Here is a 21880-nt window from a genome sequence, read left to right as displayed (position 1 = left end):
ATTTATCACTGTAGGCAAACAATACAGTTTGAGCTGCTCCAAAGTAACATGTTGATATACTGGAGTCACTGATGGTGCTGATCCAGACAGTTCAGGAGAAGGTGTAGGTTAATCCTCCTGAACCTGCTCATCAATAGAATTTGTATCTGGTTTAATCTTATATGAATTCATGAAAAAGCACAATGCTTCCTGCAGTTGGGTCCGACTGAGGTCGGATCGTGTTAAAACAAACCGCACCAGAGTCGGAAAAATAGTGGTGGGACATATAGAACGGGTCATTTGTGTCCATTTGTTTCTGATTCATCATTTTGTCTATTTCATTAAAGCTCTGTCTCCACCAAGCAGTTCGGTTCAGTACACATTTATTGGCGTTTCCACTTTCAAAAGTCGGGACTTGAACCAAAATGACCGTCATGTACCGACCTACTTTTTTTCTACCCTTCTGTTGGGGTGCCAAGCGTACCGATCCTGACCCTAAAGGGTGGAGCTAGACACACTGCAGTCTGTAGATTGGTTGAAAGAACCGTCACTTCCTGTGCCACAGTGGTAATAACAAGTAAGGACCAACACAAAGTGCGCCATGTAATTTCAAGATCTTTCTCCTTCCTGCAGCCTTCTCTCAAACGGAGCTCGTGTTCTTCTTGTGAGAGACAGCCACATGCCAAGAAGAAAGATCACAAAATGCTGGACGTCCTCCATTGTTGCCCTTTGTTGACTGTGTTGCGTTCTTCTTCTTCTTCGTTGAATTTATTAGCGGGCTACACTGTGTTGCACTGCTATGATCATCCCATCTGCAGTCTGTTCAACAGCACCACCTCCTCATGACTCTAAATCAATAATGCTACACACTGTGTTTCTTTAATAATAACTGTCTGTCCACAAGTGAAAGTGTACATACCTAGTATTATTCTATTATTGTATTTCTTCTCCCTTTAATTGATGTAAATGTGTTGTTTTTTATTTTTTGCTAATTATATTCCTGTTTTTGAGCTGTTGGAACGAAAAAAAGTATGTTAATGTGGGATCAATAAAGTTTATTTTTATGTTTATGATGTCACGCTATCATGTAGCTGACTACTGATGTAGCTATCACTATTCTGCTTACATTCTGCCTACCAAGTAAGGGTACGATCGGCTGTGGAAGCAGGGTTTACCGTTCCAAACTGTACTGAACCAAACAGGACCACAGCTTGGTGGACTCGTGGCTTAACTGACAGGTCGATGGGTTGTGTCGCACTGTTGAACCCCGACTGCATCAAAAATGTGAAGTAGTGTAAAGAAATGTAAAAATAAGAAAGAGAGGTAACGTGATATTTGTCTGATTTACAGTTTCACAACAGGGATATCAACCTTCTTCATCACACTATGCTAACACTAATGCTAACGCTATCTATTTCACCATCACAGTGCACAACGACGACAGGCAGGTGTGTCAGCATCACAAATCCCCTTCATCTGAAAGTAAACATCATGTTTGTTACCACAACAATGAATCATTATCTCCATGTTTTCTGTGCACCACCTTGCTTGTGTGATGAGTTCAGCCTGTCAGAACATCCAAGCTGCTCCGATACTCACTCACACCAATCTCCACCGTCGTGTGTGTGGACTCACGAGGATCACAGAGTAAACTGCCACGCGACAGTCGACAAACACAAAACCTGTCGGCTCTCTAAAGATCATATGTTACCGACAAGTTGACACGACAAACATATTATTGTAACCAGCTTGACGATGAGATTATCAGCAAATAAAGCCCTGTGACGTGGACATAATGTGCTACAGGCCGGAGCAGAGAGGCGCTTTAAAAAAAAGAGGAAATCATGAATGAAAGAGTTTAAAAGAGAATAAGCGAGGAGGTTACACAACTTGACCACATTATGATGTCATCCACTTCTCTGTAACAGCGTCACATCTGGGGTTTCCCCCTTTATGTAAATCTCACCACAGCTATACAGCTTGATGGGTTTTTTGCTGTGAGGTGGTTTCTGTGGTGTTTTCCAGAAGGCCTGAGTGATTCATTGTCTGTTGAGTGTCAGTAAATATTAAAAAGTTCCCAGCAAAAGGTCACGTTTCAAAATTGAGGGTTTAACAGACCCAACAAATGACAAAAATGATCATCTTCCAGTCATAAGAGCTCTGAAAACTCCAGCTTTTGTTCACATCTTAACGAGTTCCTTTAGACATTACTACATCTACACTCCTGAACATTTCTAGAGAATTTGAGGAGGGCTGCTCCTCGATTTCTTAGACCTGATGTGGTCGTTCACACATGCACCTCAGGAGACTATCCCTGTGGGATATGAAGGCCTGGGGGGGTTGGGGTCGCAGACGTGGTAGATAACGCTATAATGAGAATATTTGCCCTGTACATCAATGCTATGTAGTTTGACAGAATCACAATATCAATGTCAGCTCACTGGGAATTTGTACGGCAAAAGTAAAAATCCTTTTGGGGTGGTAGGAGAAACCCTGGATGATGTTTGTACATTTCAAACGGCTCACCTCGAAAAACTTCAGGGGTTTTTCCAGGAGTTTTGTGCAGTGTGAACAAGGCTTTTGTGAAGAAAAATTGTCTTAACTAGACAAAATTAGACATTAAATAAGACACTTTTTAGCACACACAGCACAAGCACACAGAGACGCTGTTTGCTCTGCAGGGAAGTAAGGGGAGCATTTAACCCTTTACGTGTCAAACTGAGTCATTTGCAAAGGTTTAGCAGGCGCACAAGCCACGCAATCCTTCTGTGGATAAGGCCCAGAGTCAGAATGCTGGGGAAAAGTTGTTGGGCCTCTGATGGAGGCAGGAATAGAGGTGTAACTGGGAGGCTCTTCTACAATTAATTTATCAGACGCTTTTATCCAAAGCGAGGAACATCAGAGAGTAAGAACAACACAAGAAAGGATCCAGAGAGGAGGAAACAACATCAGGAGGAGCAAAGGAACAGCTTTAGGTCTGATCAGACACACAGCTGCTAGCAGGAAGTGACCAGAGGCACAGCACTTTTTCTATATAACAAAAGTTTAAATATAGTTCTTCTTGAGAGTTCTTATCTGCATCAAAACCATCTTAAACGTCGTCATCAGCGCTATCATTAATAAGTGCGTAGGTGTTCATAAAGGAGCTCTCGATGTGTTTACATGTCTTTCCTCTGGTGCTTCTGCAACGGCGTAACGAGATGTGAAACCACACACTGAGCCACATATATCACTGTGTTGCAGATGCAACATGCAAGTACAAAGGTGTAATGAGCTGAACTTTATCATGACTGTTGCAGGGCTGCAATGTTTTTAAATGTTACGTCTCTAAGAGAAAGGTTTTTGGACGTGAAAGAGCATCAACAGTCTTCTACAGGCTTTGAGTGTTTCTTAGGCTTTCATTGATGTTCAGGGTTTTTTTTGGTTTCTCTCCTTTAACTTTTGAAATGTTGGTTTGTTGAGTTGCGTTTGGCTGGATCATGATATCAAGATGGGCAGTGATTTAATCTGACTCAAACAAAGTCAGCGTTGTGTTGTCTTTTTCTTGACACAACAACAGAAACTGAATTAAGTTCTTTAGTTTGCATGTCATGTAAGAAGGACGTGCTTCTGTGTTTTGCTTTGGGCTAGATAACATTTAAAAGTTAGCAGAGTGAAGCTGCTGCAGGAAGCCAGCACCCCCCCACCCCCCCTCACTTTGTGCTGCTTTTGGGTGTCTTTGCAGAGGACAGTTGACTCTGCCTGCGTGATGGATTTGCATTGCAAATACAGGCTGATAGACCTGTTTGAACACTCAATCACATGGTCGTCAACAGCAACACTCTGCAACCCCCCCAAAAACCCCCTCTCTAACATGCAGACTCACTCACACACACACACACACACACAGTTCAGCTGGAAAGTTCCTGAAACTACACAAACAACTTGTAAATTAACTTTCAAGTCATATTTCATCTCAGCCTGATTCTGTTTACTTCTGAGAGTTTGAGACATCATACCTTAGTGCACGTGGAGGCTGCTTTAATGTCTATAAATGCTCAGGTGGATGCTTATAACAGCCTTGATACAGAGGTCATTATTTCATCCTGGGTACACACACTGCTTTCATATATAAAGTGAATCCTGTTCAGAAATCATCACCATACATGTTGATAACAAAAATAAATGTTTGAGTTTCATCTTTGGCTTTTAGAAAACAGAACATGGCCACAAACATGTTGATGCTACAATCTTCAGTGACGCGTTCAAGGCAAACGTCAAAAAGTGGGAGATTTCAGAATCATCAAGGTTTCATGGATCAAGACGATCTTCTTCAGATAACTTCAGATGATGAATCGTGTCGAATTTGTTTGAAATGTCAGACATAATTTTTCACAAATCTTTACGTCGAAATAATTAAAAAGGTGCAACATTTTCTAAAATTGCTCCTTCACTGTGTCGGCCGTCGTGCCGGAGAAGGTGTTGACGACATGATGGAAAGGATGTCGACAGGTTAAGAGGTTTTCAAGGCGATCTAAAGTGACCACATAGACATCAGATAACGTAAAGGCGTATCCACTTCTAACGGATAAAAATGACTTCATTTCTGATTTGTCTGGAAAAAATATAATTTACATGCATTTGAGCGTACAGATGGTAAATAAGTATATTATAAAATAAACTGTGACACCAAACAGTAACAGGGGACATTTCTGAAAATTGTCTTTGGGGTGGCAGTAGCAGTCAGTCGGGACTTGTGTTGGGAACGGCAAGGGGGGCAGCAGTAGTTTAGTGGTAGAGTTGGTCGTCTGTCAAGCGGAAGGTCAAGGGGTTCAATCCCCAGCTCCTACAGCTACATGTCCGATGTGTCCTTGGGCAAGTTACTCCTGCTGCTTCTACAGCGGCGTATGAATGTGTATGAATGGATGAGTTAATACTGATGGTCTCTTTACTCAGCAGTCTCTACCATCAGGGTGTGAATGTGTAGGTGTGACCTGCAGTGTAAAAGCACTTTGAGTAGTCAGAAGACTAGAAAAGAAATATACAAGCTCAAGTCCATTTAGCATTACCAAAGTTTGGAAGTTGCCCTGGGTGGTGGAGAGGCGACTGGTCATTTCCCGAGTCCTGCCGAGAAGCCGTTGAGCAAGACACTGAACCTTGAACAGCTCAGCTGTGCTCCCTGTGTAACAGCCCCTCACTCTGACATCTCTCCATAGTGCATGTCCACAGATCCTGTTTGTGCGTTGTGTGTAATTTACGCCTATAGGCTATGTGTGAGAAGCATGTCTCTCAGTAACAGAGTGAAAATCTGAATTTCCCTCAGGGAATAATAAAGTGTATAAAATAAATACAAATAAATGTAGAGTTAATTTCTGACTTGGATCCACAAGTCTCTGATCTGTTAAAAAGTGAATAATCACTGATAAATAATCCCAGATTACTAGTCAGACTATAACTGATTAAAAAAGTGTAAATTAACATCTGTTTTTTTAGTTCACATCAGGACTTTAAATGTAAAAACATTTAAGTTATTTTGGTCATAAAGTAAACATTTCGCAGTAATTTTCTGAAGTTTTGCAGTTTTTTCACCCAGTTTCTCTTTTCCTACGTGCCCCAAACGCAGCGCTACAATCTATTGTTCACTCCCTTTCCCTAAAACCACGCCCACGCCCTGAGCGGCGGGCTATGATTGGTTAAATCTGAGTGCGGTGCCGTCATCGCTCGGAGCGCCCATTCATCTCTTCACTTGGGCGTTGGACTCCGCATCTTATTAGCAACAAGGGAAATTTCTCCATTTTGCAGCCCGTCTACAGCGACGCGGATTTTATTAGACTCTCTCTCTACCTGCCAGCTTTTTGCTGCTATTTCCAAAAAGCCTGCTCACTCTTCACTGGACTTTGCTCTACATTTTCCCTGTGAACTTTTTCTTCGTGCACAGAGAGGGGAGACAGCAGCGAAGAGTCTGAGTTTCGACAAAGAGGCTTGTGGGGTCTTTGTTCGTTTTTTTTTTTGGGATCACTTGAGTTTCTTTGTTGGAGCGGAAAAAGCATGGGAGCGCAATTGACCAAGACAGCTGGAAAGGCTGAAACCGCGGCTGAAAAACCCGGAGAGGCTGCTGCCTCACCCACCAAGACCAACGGACAGGTAAATGATATTTTATCATCCAGCTCCTCGCATCCATCAGGGCAGAGAATCTGCTCGGTGTGGAGGAGGACTGCGCTCTGAGGGCGCAATCCGTGCGTAATTGTAGATAGATTGAATGGAGAGCAGCTTTAGGGGGTTTAACCACACGAGAACATGTGTTTCTTTACATTTAAATTCATTATAGTGAAGAAGCAACAGTTGATTTTGACTACGTTTGCATTATTTCATGGAATTCTGTGCGCTACATCCAAAGAATATTTGCAGAAATCATTGACCCAAAAAGCTTTCATTTGTTTGGAGGAATCTGTGTTTGTTGGATCTTTAACTGATAATTACTTTGAATTGTTTAATTTGAATAAAATCATCGGTTTTCTGGTTAATTGGTGAATTTAAAAGCTAGAAATTATATTCTTGGATTTGGTGAATATGACGCGTTTTGGCTTTTGAATGAAGTCGCCTCTTGATCTTAATCTGTAAAATGCTGAATAAGTCAAGATGCGCGACGACAACAAAAGGCTGTGCGCTCGGAGCACCACTCCTTTTGTTACAGATGCTCGACTAGAAAGTGGAGATGGCAGCCTGCTATCACACAGGAGGGGAGGCTTTGGGAGAGTTTTGGGTGCGCGCCGGCGAGCGACAGGCTTGTGCCGCTCCCTTCTTTTCTGAGTTTCAGCATTTTTTGAGGAAATACAGGAGAGAGAAAAAAAAGAGAATTCAGAGGCCAGTTTGATTTTTGTTTTCAATTTTAGGAAATCTATTTGAACTCTTGCTCTCCGTGATCTGCGAGACTAATGAACATCTGCTGTTTTAATGAGCAGCTGCTTTGCTGTTGGAGCGACCAGGCACCGACCCCTGTCGATCCCGGCGAGGCACTGCGCCCTGAATGTGGATGAGATTCAGGGAGAATGATTTGAAAACGTGCGCTTTGCCCCTCATTCTTGGTTGTTATATTGGCCTGATTTTTTGTGTGTGATCATGCTTAGTTGAAATCAAGTGAATCCAGGCTGAAGTGAGAGTCGGTTTTTATTCGCTGTTGATCTGACGGTGACTGCTGCCCCTGGTGTTCATCCGCGGAACTGTTTGAAATCCTGCCAGCTCTTTTTCATGGCATTAACAGCCCCTGTGTCTCTTTTTTAGGAGAATGGCCACGTTAAGGCCAACGGAGACGCTTCTCCCGCAGCAGCTGAGAACGGCAAAGAGGAGGTGCAGGCCAACGGCAGCGCCACCGCCGAGGAGAGCCCCAAGGAGGAGGGAGAGAAGGCTGAGGCCGCCTCTGCTGAGAAGGAGGCTGCTGATGGAGAGAAGGTAGAGGCAGCTGCTCCCGCTGAGGGAGAGGCAAAGGCAGAGGACGGAGCCGCGCCTTCAACCAGCAACGAGACCCCCAAGAAGAAGAAGAAGAGATTCTCATTCAAGAAGTCATTCAAGCTGAGCGGCTTTTCATTCAAGAAGACCAAAAAGGAGACCGGAGAGGGAGCAGAGGGCGAGGAGGCGGCTGCTGCTGCCGCCACAGAGGAGGCCAAGGCCGAGGGCGCAGAGGGAGCCACCGCCAAAGAGGAGACCAAGGCCGCCGAGGGGGAGGCCCCACCTGCCGCCGAGCAGGCCAAAGAGGAGGTAGAGGCCAAGCCAGAGGCTGCAGCTGCGGCGGCAGAGAAACCTGCTGAGGAGGCCGCGCCCGCCGAGGAGCCAAAGGCAGAAGAGCCAAAGGCGGAGGAGAAGCCGGCCGAGGAGGCGGCCAAAACAGAGGAGGCCGCCCCGGCCTCGCAGGAAGCAGCGTCAGCGGACGCTCCCGCTGCCGAGGCCGCTGAATAAATGAGAAAAAAAGTCAGAAATTTGAGAAAAATAAGGAGAAAAAAAAAAGATAATCAAAGAACATTTCCCTGTTTGTATGTTGGAGTGACGCCCGCTGGAGGCTCTGAAGAACTTGTCTACAACCAGGGATATTTTAAAGCTTTTCTTTACTTTGATTTTACATCCCCCCCTTACACAAAACCCATCTCGGTCCATTGTTACTTCCATTCCAACGGGCTGGGGAGGTGGGTGGCTTCAACATGTACAACAGATTAATACATCCACACTCTGCCATATATTTTTTCATCAGTATTAAGTTTTTTTTTTCTTTTGAATTTTATACAAAAAAAATGTACACAAAATAGTATGGACATGCCCATGGTATGAAGGAGGAGGAGGATGGGGAGGAGGGGGTGGAGCTGTAAATGAGGGGGAGGGGGCGGGGCGGGGTGGGGGGCCTGGGAAATGTGCCACAGACTATTATGAAAGAGTAGTCTTAAAAAACCAACATCTATATCCTCCAAACGGTTTACAACACTAAAGTCCTTTTGACAGCGCAGACAGCAGTCCCCCGAGGTTAGCGTGCTAGGAAAACAAGATACAAAGTCATAGGAGCTTTCTCACTTCTCATTAGCCGTACCAGTCAGTGATTCAGTAGAAATACAAGTTGTATAGGCTTTATTGTTTATTGTTGGTTTACGACCTTAATAAAAAATGTAAGTATGTATAGGCGGGGTGTTTTTAACTGTGATTATTGTACAAAATGAAAAATCTTGATCTCAAGAAGCACAGAAGAAGTTTGCAGCTCTTTTTTCCACCCGCTCATTTTGTAAGATAACAACAAACACACACACACACACAGAAAACAAAACACACACACATGTTTCAAAAAAAAAAAAAAAAAAAAAAAGCAGTCCTGAAAGAAGACCTTCTTAAGCAATTTTGAAACCAAGCTGTGATAAGTGGAATGGTTTAACTGTTTATATACTGTGGTATGTTTTTTTTTGATTCCAGCAGGCGATGCTTTTTTTTTTTTCAGTGGTCTTTGACTCAATTTAAGGAATCTATCAGATGCAAATGTTTGTGTAGCATCTTGTCTCTCTCTCTCTCTCTCTTTTCCTTTTTCCTTTTTGTAAATACTGGAGAAGCTTTGACCAGTTTGACTTAGAGATGGAATGTAACTTTGCTTACAACAAAAATTGCTATTAAAACTCCTCCTGCTTTAAAGGTGTTCTAATTTTCTGTGAGCACACTAAAAGCAAACAAAATAAATGTGAATAAAATTTGAGCCCGCATCTGTCGTCATTTTGTGTGTCAACTCCTTCTTCTGATTGGCCGAGCTCTAAGAGGATTAGACGACACCCTGTGGTGTTTATTTGTACTACAGCAGCTTCTGGGCCCTTCCCAGACTTTAAACCCGGGGCGGTGTAAACATTCTTTGTCCGATGTGACGGGGACAGTTATTGGATAAAAGACCTCAAAACTGTAAACCGACGAGGCGGAGAGATAACAGGCGGCGAGCCTCAAGAAAACTAGGACAGTAATCAACGCTTCTGTAACGGGATGATGACGAGGGGCAGCGCTTTCAGAGAAGTCATGCATTTTCATTGAAACACATCTCAGGTATGAGAGTTATTAAACCTGCAGCTCTGAGAAGACGGGCTGTGATGGCAGCATCATAAATCTCTCAGGGGCGACGCCCCCTTAAAACTGCATCGATTTCAAGATCGTGCTCATGCTGCTGATTGTTTCATCATGACAACACGTGTTCTCCACAGAGAGATAGACCTGTTGGCATGAAGAGAGAGAGGGGTGAAGCATCTGTTTCTGGTCTCAAAAGGACAGAATCTACTTTCTGTCTTCACAGTTTTAATGTAATCTAAGTAAAGTTGGTTTCAAGGTAAAATCAGAGTCCTCCAACCGCAGTGCCCCAGCAATGTCTCCTGGTAAATGTTTGAATAACCCCCGGACCCTCTTCCCTTCAGCGCGCAGCCAACAAGCACCCAGTTTAAAATGTCAAGTTTCCTGGTACAGAGATTTGGGTCAGAGTTCAAAGTTCATGCCGATCACCTGCACTCGCACTCTGTGACATCATGAGTCATCAGCAGGAGGAGAGGAAACAGCTGATTATCCTAGGAAAGAAAGACATTCACACACTGCGACACAGAAGGGGGAGCAACTTGAGGTTGAGTGTCTTGCCTAAGGACACATCAGACATGTGGTTGCAGGAGCTAGGGATCGAACCCCCGACCTTCCAGTTGAGATGACTGACTCTACCACTGAGCCAAAGGACGGATGTGACTGGATAGTTTTGATGTTTGATAACCACAGATTTCTCACAAACTGATCGTTCACTTTGCCGTCTGATTGTGAAAGTGTCCACTGCTAACGCTCTAACTACACACAGAGAGTCAGAAACAGGTGATGCACTCTTCAGTTGGTCTCTCTCGCAGACTTTACCTGAAGTGAACTAATCATTCATAAAGCTGTAGTGTAGTGTCGCTACGTTTTCACACCTTCAGTTGGATTTCTAAAAGTTTACTACCATCACTACAGCACAGCTCTCATCTGGTGCCGACGATGACTCATCCTCAGTGAAAACAGGATCTCAATGTAAGCTCATATCATCCTTTAGAGAGTGTATAAAATCATGTTGAATCATCTTTAACAGGAGTATCCATCTCATCGTGTTGAGCTGCTTATTTAAAGTAGGAACCATCCTGGGATCACCTGAACATTTACATACATCTTTGCATAAATCTCTTTTGGTTGGAGGGAGGAGCGGCTCATGGCCACAGAGACAAAAAGTTATGTAGGTCACAGGATCCAAGGACTCAAGGCCTTTATGTCGTGCACCCAATTAGCTTTACATGATGGCTGATGAATAAAGCTCAAAGTCTGATGCAGAATTAAAATCTAAATAAAGGGGCGCCGGTAGCCTAGTGGTTAGTGAACGCACCCGATGTAAGGATGTTCAGTGTTCAGTTCAGTCAACCTAACGACAGACTGAGAGCTGGAGCTGAGGCCTTACATTTCTAATCATCGTCTTACCTCAGTCACGGCTGATGTGAGTCTGAGGTGTCCTCTGGGTCGTCTGCAGGAATCTTCACCTGAACAAACGATAAAACAAACATCATTAAACACTTGGCTGAAGTTGTTTGCTTGTCGTGTATCATGTATAGCAATTATTTTAATAACTGAGCTTACAAATCGTGGATATATGACTCTCCCCTTGGTTATGAATTAAACACAACTGAAAGAAAGTAACGTTTGACATTTCTTAATGAACCACGAGATGCTTTAAAAGTCAAAATATTTTGTATACACAGAGAGAGACGCAAATTTGAAGATCATTTCAACTTCATAGTGGTAAAATGGACTTGAGCTTGTATGGTTCGTTTCTAGTCTTCTGACTACTCAAAGGGGTCGGTTTGGTTGTTATATTTTTATTTTGTGATTTAAACACGTGGATGAACTTGTGAAAAGCAATTTAAAAGCCTGTTTGTTGCTGAATAATAAAGAAAGAAACCAAAACACTCCACCTGCGTCTATAGCTTTAGAATACTCTTAATTACTTGCACAGTAATATATATTTAAACAGATTGCAAAATCCACAATATTCAGTGCAGGAAGAGGCAGAAAACACTTAGAGCGTATTTGAAGCCTCTGCCTAAATCATCTTTAAAAAACATAATTAAGATGCAGAAAATATATATAAAAATGAATAAACTACATACAGTAACACTGAAAAACGTAAACAGATAATGTGAATACTTGTGTGTGTGTGTGTGTGTGTGTGTGTGTGTGTGTGTGTGTGTGTGTGTGTGTGTGTGTGTGTGTGTGTGTGTGTGTGTGTGTGCAACATCTAGATACTAATTGTTAGGTCAGGGCGCCCCCGTGTGGCTGACAGTAACATTGCAGACTTGTAAAGAACATGCATATCACCTTAGTCATGGCTGATGATGCTCTCTTTCTCTCGTTGTGTTTTGGGTTCATGAGCACGAAACTCCTGCTCCAAAAATTGAGAACAAACATCAAAACCATCTTGTGTCTTAAATGAAAGGTTCTTAGCATTTTCAGTAGATAATTTACCTCGTATTTAGCGCTTTTTTTCTGCGTCATCCTCTTCGATATGCCAAAACCCATCCACAAATTAGAGAATCCAAACATATTTAACATAGTGACGAAGGAAATGGGCCCGAAAGAACATCTCTATACAACAATTAAGATGTGTTTATTAATTCGGCCTACTTTAAACACACGTAGAAGTCAGAACTTTGTGGTTAATTTACCTTTATTTACTGATGGCGCTGTCCTGTGTTGTAGCTCTTTTCAAAAACCTGCGATGCTAGAGGACCGAGGAGCTACATATCCGATTTAGATCATCCTAATAACAAGTGGATGGTGGGAAAGTACCCCGAATTCACCGAAGCACTGTATTTATGTTTAAAGTGTCTTGTATTGTGCTTTTAAATATATTTATCCATGTTTAAAACACGGACTAAATTGTTACATTTGGCAGCTCACTTGAGCGTCATGGTCACACCGCCCCCGTGCGGCCAAACACCATCATTGCACAGACAAACAATTTTTCAAAGTAAAACACATTTCAAGGAGATTGTATAAAAAGTTTATTGACAATGCAAAATATTAAAATTTAAAACATGTAATCATTATAGGGCTCCTCTACCCACTGTTGCCTAAAAAACAAGTCGAGGTTTCCTTCAGAAGATCGAGCACATTGGAATAAAATGATTCAGAGGGTATCAAAGGACATAATGCTGCAAATTCAAGTGGTGGATTCTAGCTGATGACGCTTAACCACAGAGGGACACTTACCGTTCACAAGAGATTTACAAGTAGAAAAGGGAGAGTCATAATAAATATAATGCTTCTGATTATGATTCAGTGATGAGTTTGGTCCTTGAAGAAGAAGACAGCACCATTCTGTGTGTGTGTGTTGTGCATGTGAGTGTGGATGAAACCAACAGTTCAGGCACTGCTCGTCTGCTCCGTCTTCACACTGCCAAGGAAAAAAAAACATGTCAGCTGACCAAAACAAACATTTAAAGTGTAATTGTTAATTAAAACAGAATGTATTCGTTATAGAAAAAAAAACGTTGAGGACGTGTTTGTGATGTCACAGGTTTCTCACCTTTTTAAGTCCGTCTTCTCAGCGTTGTTGTCCTTTGTCTTCTCCTCCTCTTTGATTTCTACAAAACATTTAATTTAAAAAAGTCATATTAACAGAACGTATCAAACGTGTGGATTAACTCCTCACTATCCAGAACACTCACCGGGCTTCTTCTCCTCTCCTTCCTTCTTCTCTTCATCCACTCGGGGCCGCTTCACTCCCTTCTTGTGATTGGCCACATTCCTCCTGCCTCCCTCACCCTCGTCCTCAGAGTCAGAAAACTCCTCGTCACAGGCGATCCTCTTATCTGTAGCGCGGACTGTAATCACCAAACACACACACAGGTCAGACATGCTGCAGGTAAACACGATAACTACCACAGGTGATACATTTTCATTTGATTATTAACCCAGACTAAGGGTCACTGCAGCAGCTCATTGTCTATTGACAGATCTCACTGAACTCCATCCATTCATCAGCCATCACAAATATCATTCAGCCTGTCAGTAATATCAAACATGATATACAGCCGCTCTATGACCAACACTGCTCTGTTACTTTTTACTGCATGTTTTATATTTGAGATTGTTTATTTCATGATCAGACACCGAGCAGAGAGGATGTGGGTACAAGACACGATTCATAGGAGGCAAATATCATACAATAATATAATATCATACATTTGGAAAAGAGTCCCGGTGACGTCAACAGCGCCTTCCTGAAAAGTTGAAAGATTTTCAACTTGAGCGCTCGGAGCGGCTGCACAAAAAAGGCAGAGTGCTCGGAAGAAAAGACACCGGGTGATACGCTTTTTCTCCAGCCGGCTCAAGAACGCTCTCTACTCATTGAAAACAATTGAAAAAAAGACGCTGGCGCTCAGGAGGACTCGACGATGTCACATTTTGTGTTGATATCACTTCAAACATGTGAGGACGTTTTAGCAATATCAATCAAAGAGTGAAGTACATCAACAGACGAGCAGGAAACAGAGAAAAAACTGCTTAATCTAATGACTCCTTTGTTAGGAAAATTAATTAAATTGAAATTCCTTTCATGGGAAATATATTCAAGATTTTTGAGACACCTCTACAAAAACAAACATGTACAGTATGCAAAGGTGAGAAATGTTCGAGGGGCTTCAGCTAGCCCAACTGAAAGACTTACTGGACAGGCGTTTGTCAGGATCCTCCGTGTCCTCGTCCACAGTGTCGTCTGGGATGGCGTCCTCAGGGATCGCCTGCATCTGCACTCCGGGAGCGTGAGGCAGCATCCGCAGGTTCTCAAACAGTCGCTGCCTGAACATTCACATTCAAAAAAAGCCAAAGCATTCAGGTGAATACAGAGCCATTTAAATATCGACAAATAAATCTTCTTCTCTTAATTAAACACTGCTTCAGCTGACAGAGATTTTTTAGATGTAGAAAATGAGTTTAGGAACCGGTTCTGTTCTGTCAAATGTTTGAACGTACTTGATCTTGTCCATGTACTCCTGCGTGTTCTGGTTGGTCATATTGGAGGGGCTGATGTGTAGCTTGAAGTCGGGCCCGAAGTACTCAAAGTAGTCGTTGTACGGCAGCTCTGCAATAGAGACGGCAGTGAGAAAGGGAAGCAAACAGCTGAGAGGGATTTACACCCCGCAGATAAAAACAAAGTGTCAAATTATCTGTCGTTGGGGATGAAAAAAAGCAGCAGTAACACACCCGTTAAAATGATTCAGTGAGGCTTTAAAACCTCCTGTGATCCTCACAGAGCGGAGGATGGATCGGGACGGGTGGGGAGGTCAGTTAATGTCCCCAAGTTCCATTAAGAGAACTGCTGGCCCATTCGACAGGCTGTGATTACACCACCACCCCCGCCCTGTCTTTATGTTACACAGGCTCAGTGGAGGAGACATTCTGCTGACTCAGCTCGCTCAAAGGAAAAGGTAGTGATCAGGTGGTCCTTCTCCAGAGGAGGAGTTGTTTCATACCAACTTCAAATACCCCGTACAGCTCCACCCACAACACCCCTACTTTAAAAGTTAGAGAGGGAGAGGTGGAGCAGGTGAAGGACTGCAGACGTATTAAGATGGTAGAGCGCCCTTCAAGTTAAAATGGCTTACTAACATTTTAAAATAATACAATTATTATTCATCAAAGATAGTCAAAGGAAAGCTTACATTTTAGGTTAATCAAGGGCTTAAAGCAGATCTATTATGATGATCTATATTTCAATACATACATATGATGTGATGATGTTTGATGTCCATACTGAACCTCAGCAATGTTTTTTTTTAAATACAAGATACACAGTTGTTGGTGTAAATCCTAGAAGTGTTTTTTCCTGTTGCTTGAACGAGACTTTAGGAGAACTTGGGCGAGATTTGGCCTGAACCTGACATCAGGTTCTGTCGACGTATCAGAGCAAAACTGTAGGTCACGCCCACCCCAGCAGCTCTTTCAGGGACACGCCCACCTAGAAGCTCACTCAAAGTCCCCTGTGACTGCAAACAGAGCTGACCAATCAGAAGAATGTGGGAACGTGGGGAAACAGCAGTTGAAATTAACAGTTTCAATCAGAGGCTGAAATGAGGGGTTTTACCAACGCCGTTATCAGATAAATAAGGAGGTTTTTTTTTTAGCTACACATGTTGCAGCACTACTCAAAAGGTGTCCCAGACTGACCTCATTAATGGTGAAAGTGAGGATAATAGATCTATTTAAAGGGCCTGAACACACCTGACAAAGGTTCAGAGGGACAGAAACGTTGGGATTTTTTGTAATAAATTGGTGATTGGTTCATCAAGGGCAGCAGATCTACAGGAAGGGTCCAAAATGAAAACCCTTACAGCTGCCACACCGCACATTGTTAGCACCATGCGTCTCTACTCTCTGCATGGAGACAAAGTGACATGTGTATAACCATTTCTATTTGGACGTACCATCAGGGATGTCTGTGTCCAGAGCTACAGCGGTCTCATAGGTCCAGCAGCGGGCCACGTTGCGGATGGTGTATCCTCCTCCACCCAGCATGAGCAGCGGGAGGTTGAAGGACTTCATGTACTCCACACACTTGGCGTGGCCTGGTGAATACAAAGAGGGGCAATCATTAAAAACCTTCAGCACGGCTCATAACCTTCCACATGTTAAGATCTTATCTCTTGCGTTTTGTGTACCGCGGATGGTGAGGTTGAAGCAGCCGAGGCGGTCTCCTGACAGAGAGTCTGCGCCGCACTGAAGGACCACGGCGCTGGGCTGGTACATCTCCATCACCTTGGCCATCACCTGAAGAACAACGGCACAAAGTCACACTTTGAGACCGGGTTCATCCCCTTTGTTGACAAAAGAACACAGGCTCCAGCTATGATCAGAGCCTGTGTTTCAGCTACAGGCTGATCAAATAATTAAGTCACTGACGTTACCATGACGACAGACTGTATTACAACAAACGACAGAGTCAGAATCTCTAGGTATCAAACATATGCTTAGCTGTTTGCTGTGAGGTGTAAAGAGAGGTTCAGAAATGTTCCAGCATCATACTCACAGGTTTGAAGATTTGCTCGTATGACTCGTCATCGATGCCGTCACGCAGCGGGAAGTTGACGGCGTAATATTTGCCTTTACCAGCTCCGATATCCTAAACGGAGAAGAGAATCATAGATGATGTGTCGTGACCTTATTTCTGCCATTATATGCCTTTTTACCTGAATACACACACACACACAAATTGGATGTTTTGTTGTTTCCATGCCAACAATAGTTTCTTTGATGCTCACCCTGAGGTCTCCGGTTCCAGGGAAGTACTCTCCGTATTTATGGAAGGACACAGACATGACCCGGTCTGTGGTGTAGAAGGCCTCCTCTACTCCGTCTCCGTGGTGGATATCTATGTCGATGTACAGCACCCTCTGGTGGTACCTGGAGTGAAGTGCAACACAGACACAGCTGGTGTCAACAGGACTCTATCTTCATGAGATATATCCTGCTATTCAGCGCTCCGAGGTGAAACTTATTCTTTCTAATCTTGTGCTTACTTATTGAGATACACTCACTGACTTCATGTTAAATTTGTGAAACTTACTTAAGCAGCTCCAGGATGGCGAGCACGATGTCGTTGACATAGCAGAATCCAGAGGCTTCAGACTTCTTGGCATGGTGAAGTCCTCCAGCCCAGTTCACGGCGATATCCGTCTGCTGTCGGTTTAATTTCACCGAGCCAGCTGCACACGACGAAAACAGGTTTGGTTTAGTCAAATCAGGTCAGGTTTGTATGAATACTCACTCACGGATCATTTATATGAAAAACATTACTAAATGACTACGTTCAGAAGAGTTCTCCCTCAGAGAGAAGCAGCTGGAGAATGAGCTGAAATGACTGTAGTTCAGGTCTTTGGCTGAAAAGAATGAATAACCACTAACAGTGCTCGTTTAAACACTGGAAAGTTTAAATTACCGTAAAGTCTGGAATATAGGTCAGACCTGTTTATAAGATGCAGTCTGTTTTACAGTAACTTCTACCACAGGCTGAGAGTTCAACTACCGTACTGTAGCAAGAAGGAGTGTAAACTGTACAAAGTGAAAACAGATGTTACTAAAAAGAGCGACACAGAAGTTTGGCTTTGTAGACTTTGCTGAGCGTGGTGGAAATCATCACACAGGAGACAGAGACCCCCAAAAAACAGGCAGCATCTTATATTCCAGATTGTACTGTACCTTTAAGAGTTGTAATACGACACAGAGACTTCACCCTCTAGAAGATATTTTTACATGGTAGCAAAATATTATTTGTGTGTGTACTTAAACTTGTCTTTTATAATTTATACCGCTACAAGGACGAACATGTGTTTTCTTGACGCTTACCAGCAGATCCACCAGCGGAGAGCTGGCAGAACTCAAACAAGCCATCGAACACGGGACAGTCCTCTCCAACGTTGACTGCAGAGTGAAACATAAACATGAGGGTTTGTGGATCTTCTTTGTTCATCTTAAAAACTAAACAACTTCTGCAAAAGTTCAGCACATGAACAGCTGATGAGGCCACGGACTACTTACAGCGCTGCATCTGCTTGCTGAACTCGGACATGTTGTCTGGCCGGATTGATCGCAGAAACTTGATGTAGTCATCACTGTGGTATTTGGTCATCTCCTCTGCAGTGGCTTTGTGTGGTCTCTGGAACACATGACAAAAAAAAAGAGTTGAAAAGAAAACTGGAGAAGACATCTAGAGCTACGTTTGTGTTTAATGAACAGCTCACACGTAGCTGGGATTAAAGGAGGTGATGTAATCATTAAGAGGTTAAGAACATACATAGATCTCCATTTTCCTGTAGAGTCCATAGTTCAGCAGCAGGTTGTGAGTCATCCTGATACGATGTGGTTTCATGGGATGTCCTTGTCCATAGTAGTAATTTCCGATGTCACCTGCAATGAAAAACATGCACTGTTAAAGAATGATTCACAAGCAGAAGTGTGTGTGTGTGTCCTCCATAGTAAGAAGAATAGATACTACTACTAGTTACTACTGTGACAATAAAAACTTTGTAACTGACGAGTGAGATTAAGTCCTGATAACTTTTAATCACCTGAAAGGATATGCTGTCCAGGGAGAGAAATAAATAATACTTTACAAAAACAGAAATGTCTGGGATCTTCTTCCTAATGTTATTAATCCAACCAGGGGAAATTACTTTTACCCTCTGTTACTGAGACATGCTACACACACACACACACACACACACACACACACAGGATCCTGTGGACATGCACTGATGGAGAGATGTCAGAGAGTGAGGGGGGCTGCACATGAGAGAGTCTGAGCAAGAAGTGAACTGGCACCTCTACAGCAACCAGATCAACTTCCAGACTTGGTCCTTGATTTAGTTCCCAACCCAAGTCCCTACAGACTGAGCTACTGAGCACTTGCATGTCCTCAAAAAAAAGACAGAAATATAACAAAAAGCGGCGTCTAAACGTGCATCAAGAGGTTTTCGAGGGGTTCTCTCGACTGACTGTGCACCTCAACTATAAGATGCATCAAGTATGTCACGTATCAAGTATCTCAATAATTCAGCATTTTTTACACTCATAGGGTAAGTACCTTTAACAACAAGTTTATTTCTATACATACTCTCCGTGATGTCAACACTTCCTGTTAATAACAGCCACACCAAAACGATGTGAGTGCATCATCTCCCTATTTAGCCTGACTTCCCTCCACCGTCTGTAGCTCTCAGCCGAGACACAACTGGATCCTTCTGAGGACAGAAATCCTCAAAACCTTTCAACCCTTCTTCTTCTTTTTTAACCCTTGTGTAAAAATAAAAAGACTGAAGTGAGATGAATAGACTGAGAAATGTTTCTTATTTGACAAAACAGTTCTTGATTTAGTTTAGTGTAGTGGACATAATGTGCAGTTAAAAAGCTTCATCGTTATATATTGTATCGCAATTCTCAGCATATCACAAAAGGTTTAAAATGGCAACAGAATGGTATCGTGTCTCGAGTATCGTGATAATATCGTATCGTGGGGACTCTGGTGATTCCCACTCCTAGTAGCTGGTTGTCTTGGTTACAGGCTTCAATGTCTTGATAAAAGGATTTTGTGAAATGTCAGTGGAGGATACCAAAACCAGAGCTGCTGAAAAAGTGGTTTTCATAGATTATTGGGGGAGATAGACATATTATTTGGTGTCAGTAAATCATCAATGTTTGCAGAGAAACTTCTGCCATGAATCACATTTTCACATGGACTCCTCACAAAGTAAATAAAAGCCCAGGCTACTGATGACAGTTTTACAGTTTTGTTAATATTCAGAATCAGAATCAGATTTATTGGCCAGGGAAGCTTACACACACAAGTAAATATTCAGGAATGCAGAGGAAATTAAACTGTTTTTCTGTCTCAATTCTGTGTAATATTGTCTTGCGTCCAAAAAACTGAAAACAATCCTATAAGTTATGTGGTCATGATGATTGCTTGTGTATTACGTCTTTACATAAACCTCTTCAAGAAGAAGCGAATAACAAGCTGGGTCATTGTGACACCATTAATTCACACTTTTTGGCACTGCTTCATTGTAAATAAGCAAGATCAGCATAAACCCTGACTAACTCTGCCCTCATTGACCCGACCTGCAGAGTTCAACAGTACTCAAATAATGAGGGAGGGTTTTTTGGGGGTCACTTTTAAAAAGTCACTTAAGTGTTAATGTCGTTGTTTGTGTTTATTCCTGCAGGTCAAATGTTAATATGTGGCACAGAGCCGGAGACCCGGATGTAACTAGTGCTTAAACAACAAGTGTCTGAGTTACAATGACGAGCTCTCTAATGAACGTCTTTTCATCTCACGTTAATATTTATACCTTCGTTAGCGTTCATTTGTGCTCATAAATGTGTTTTTAAACCAGTTTAGTTGCTGTAGTTCGCACCGCAGAGGCCATCCAAGCGACGTCCTAGTGTTAGCCGTGAGCTAGCTTGTGCTAAGCTAACCACCATTCATTCAGCAGCTAACCTGACCAAAGTTCTGCTAACCGGCTAGCATTAGCATGTCAGACAGACCCGGATGTCCCGTACCGTCGTAGTAGTAGCAGACCTTCTTCTTGGTGCCACCCGCGGTCGTGTAGGCCATGGTTGGAGCACTTTGTCACAGAGTTGGTTTCAAAGAGCTTCAGGTAGGATGGAGGTGAGGAGGATGGAGGACGGCATCAACACATGAGAACAAGACGGAACGGGGCGCTGGTGAATGGGAGGCGGAACCGTCTGCAGTTGGGCGGGGGGCGGGGTTATGAGGTACCACTAATACACAATGAGTGAGTAAATAAGTTGCAAAGCGGTTTCTGCACATTGTGGTCAGTATTGGGGTGGAATTAGACATTAATTATTTTTTTTGACACGTATAGGCTATAAGGAAGATTAAAAGCTGTTTTAGAATATAATAGAATAGAATTACTTTGTTGATCCCAAACTGGGAATTTGTGGCGTTACAGCAGCAGGTTGTCCAAACACACAAAATTAGCAAATTTAAACACAATATAATATTAAATACAAAGTAAATAAGGACTAAAAATATCAAAACTAAGAATAGGAATACATACAACCAGGATTTAACTAAGCATTACTAGTCTTAAATAGGAAGATTAAATGTAAATGTGCAAAAACAGAGTCGTAAATGGACAGTATTGACATAAGGAGATGTGCAATCAGTGATACATAAGTTAAAGTGCATGAGTGTAGAAAATGAGGGGGTATTCCTATGTGGCAATTCTGTCTGTTGGGTCCATATGCAAAAAACAATAAGGGGGGGCCCTCAAACCTGTGTTCCTCACCTTTATGTCTGCCACTGTCCCAACGCTTACTCCTCTTCCTCTTTTTTCCTGTTTCTTTTTCTCTCTCCTATAGACGGATAATTCCTCTGAATTTTTCTTGGCAAAGTTTAATTAAGAAAAGTTGGTTTCCACAGCAATAATTCATGCAATGCTTAGCAGGGCAAGGAGCATTAGGGCTGTCAGATGGGGCCTCCTGAGGGAGGTTTTCTACTGTTATTGCACATTTTCGGCCACTGCTTTGGTTTAAAGTTTGTCAGCCCCCAGGGGCCCCAGGTAGCTGCTTGCCTTGCCTGTTGACAAACAGCTCCTCTGTATTCCTATAACCTATATTTTGTAACACTGGGTATTAGAACAGTAAAATACACTCGGATTGGTATTCATTTATTTTATTTGGCAAACAAACTGTGGATACGTTTGTATATTAGTTGTACATAAGTGTGCACTTTTTTTCCCGGAATAAGTCTATTATATAGCCTATATAAATTTGAGTTCTTCCTACTCATTTTTTAAGACACTGTTACTTTTGTTTTGTTTGTTTTTTATCATCTTATTTG

General features: G+C 42.6%; 2 protein-coding genes across 2 annotated transcripts; one reads left to right on the top strand and one right to left on the bottom strand.

Moving 5' to 3' along the window:
* Window positions 1–5697: 5697 nt before the first annotated feature.
* Window positions 5698–9178, top strand: marcksa (myristoylated alanine-rich protein kinase C substrate a). The gene is made up of 2 exons (XM_061052685.1): window positions 5698–6102; window positions 7240–9178. Exons 1-2 carry the CDS (start codon window positions 6007–6009, stop codon window positions 7909–7911), a joined length of 768 nt encoding a protein of 255 aa, XP_060908668.1. The 5' UTR covers window positions 5698–6006; the 3' UTR covers window positions 7912–9178.
* Window positions 9179–12511: 3333 nt separating this feature from the next.
* Window positions 12512–20771, bottom strand: LOC132985339 (histone deacetylase 2). Its single transcript, XM_061052684.1, has 14 exons — window positions 20575–20771; window positions 18311–18423; window positions 18055–18172; window positions 17863–17937; window positions 17084–17222; window positions 16779–16920; window positions 16547–16639; window positions 16179–16287; window positions 15945–16085; window positions 14494–14602; window positions 14189–14319; window positions 13188–13343; window positions 13046–13103; window positions 12512–12913 (listed from the first exon to the last, which is right to left on the bottom strand). The coding sequence occupies exons 1-14, from the start codon at window positions 20627–20629 to the stop codon at window positions 12883–12885; spliced, it is 1470 nt and encodes a 489-aa protein (XP_060908667.1). The 5' UTR covers window positions 20630–20771; the 3' UTR covers window positions 12512–12882.
* Between the last annotated feature and the right edge of the window lie 1109 nt (window positions 20772–21880).

The sequence above is a fragment of the Labrus mixtus genome, chromosome 12, assembly GCF_963584025.1.
Source record: "Labrus mixtus chromosome 12, fLabMix1.1, whole genome shotgun sequence".
Taxonomy (NCBI): domain Eukaryota; kingdom Metazoa; phylum Chordata; class Actinopteri; order Labriformes; family Labridae; genus Labrus; species Labrus mixtus.
Note: the sequence above shows the minus strand (reverse complement) of the source record. Positions and strands in the feature narration are given on the sequence as shown.

Excerpts from the sequence above, each read along its gene's own strand:
- marcksa (XM_061052685.1), top strand. The coding sequence starts at position 6,007 with ATGGGAGCGCAATTGACCAAGACAGCTGGAAAGGCTGAAACCGCGGCT. Across the intron at positions 6,103-7,239 it reads CCACCAAGACCAACGGACAG|GAGAATGGCCACGTTAAGGC; the intron begins GTAAATGATATT and ends TCTCTTTTTTAG.
- LOC132985339 (XM_061052684.1), bottom strand. The coding sequence starts at position 20,629 with ATGGCCTACACGACCGCGGGTGGCACCAAGAAGAAGGTCTGCTACTAC. Across the intron at positions 18,173-18,310 it reads ACAGGAAAATGGAGATCTAT|AGACCACACAAAGCCACTGC; the intron begins GTATGTTCTTAA and ends CATGTGTTCCAG. Across the intron at positions 16,086-16,178 it reads CTTCAACCTCACCATCCGCG|GCCACGCCAAGTGTGTGGAG; the intron begins GTACACAAAACG and ends TGTATTCACCAG.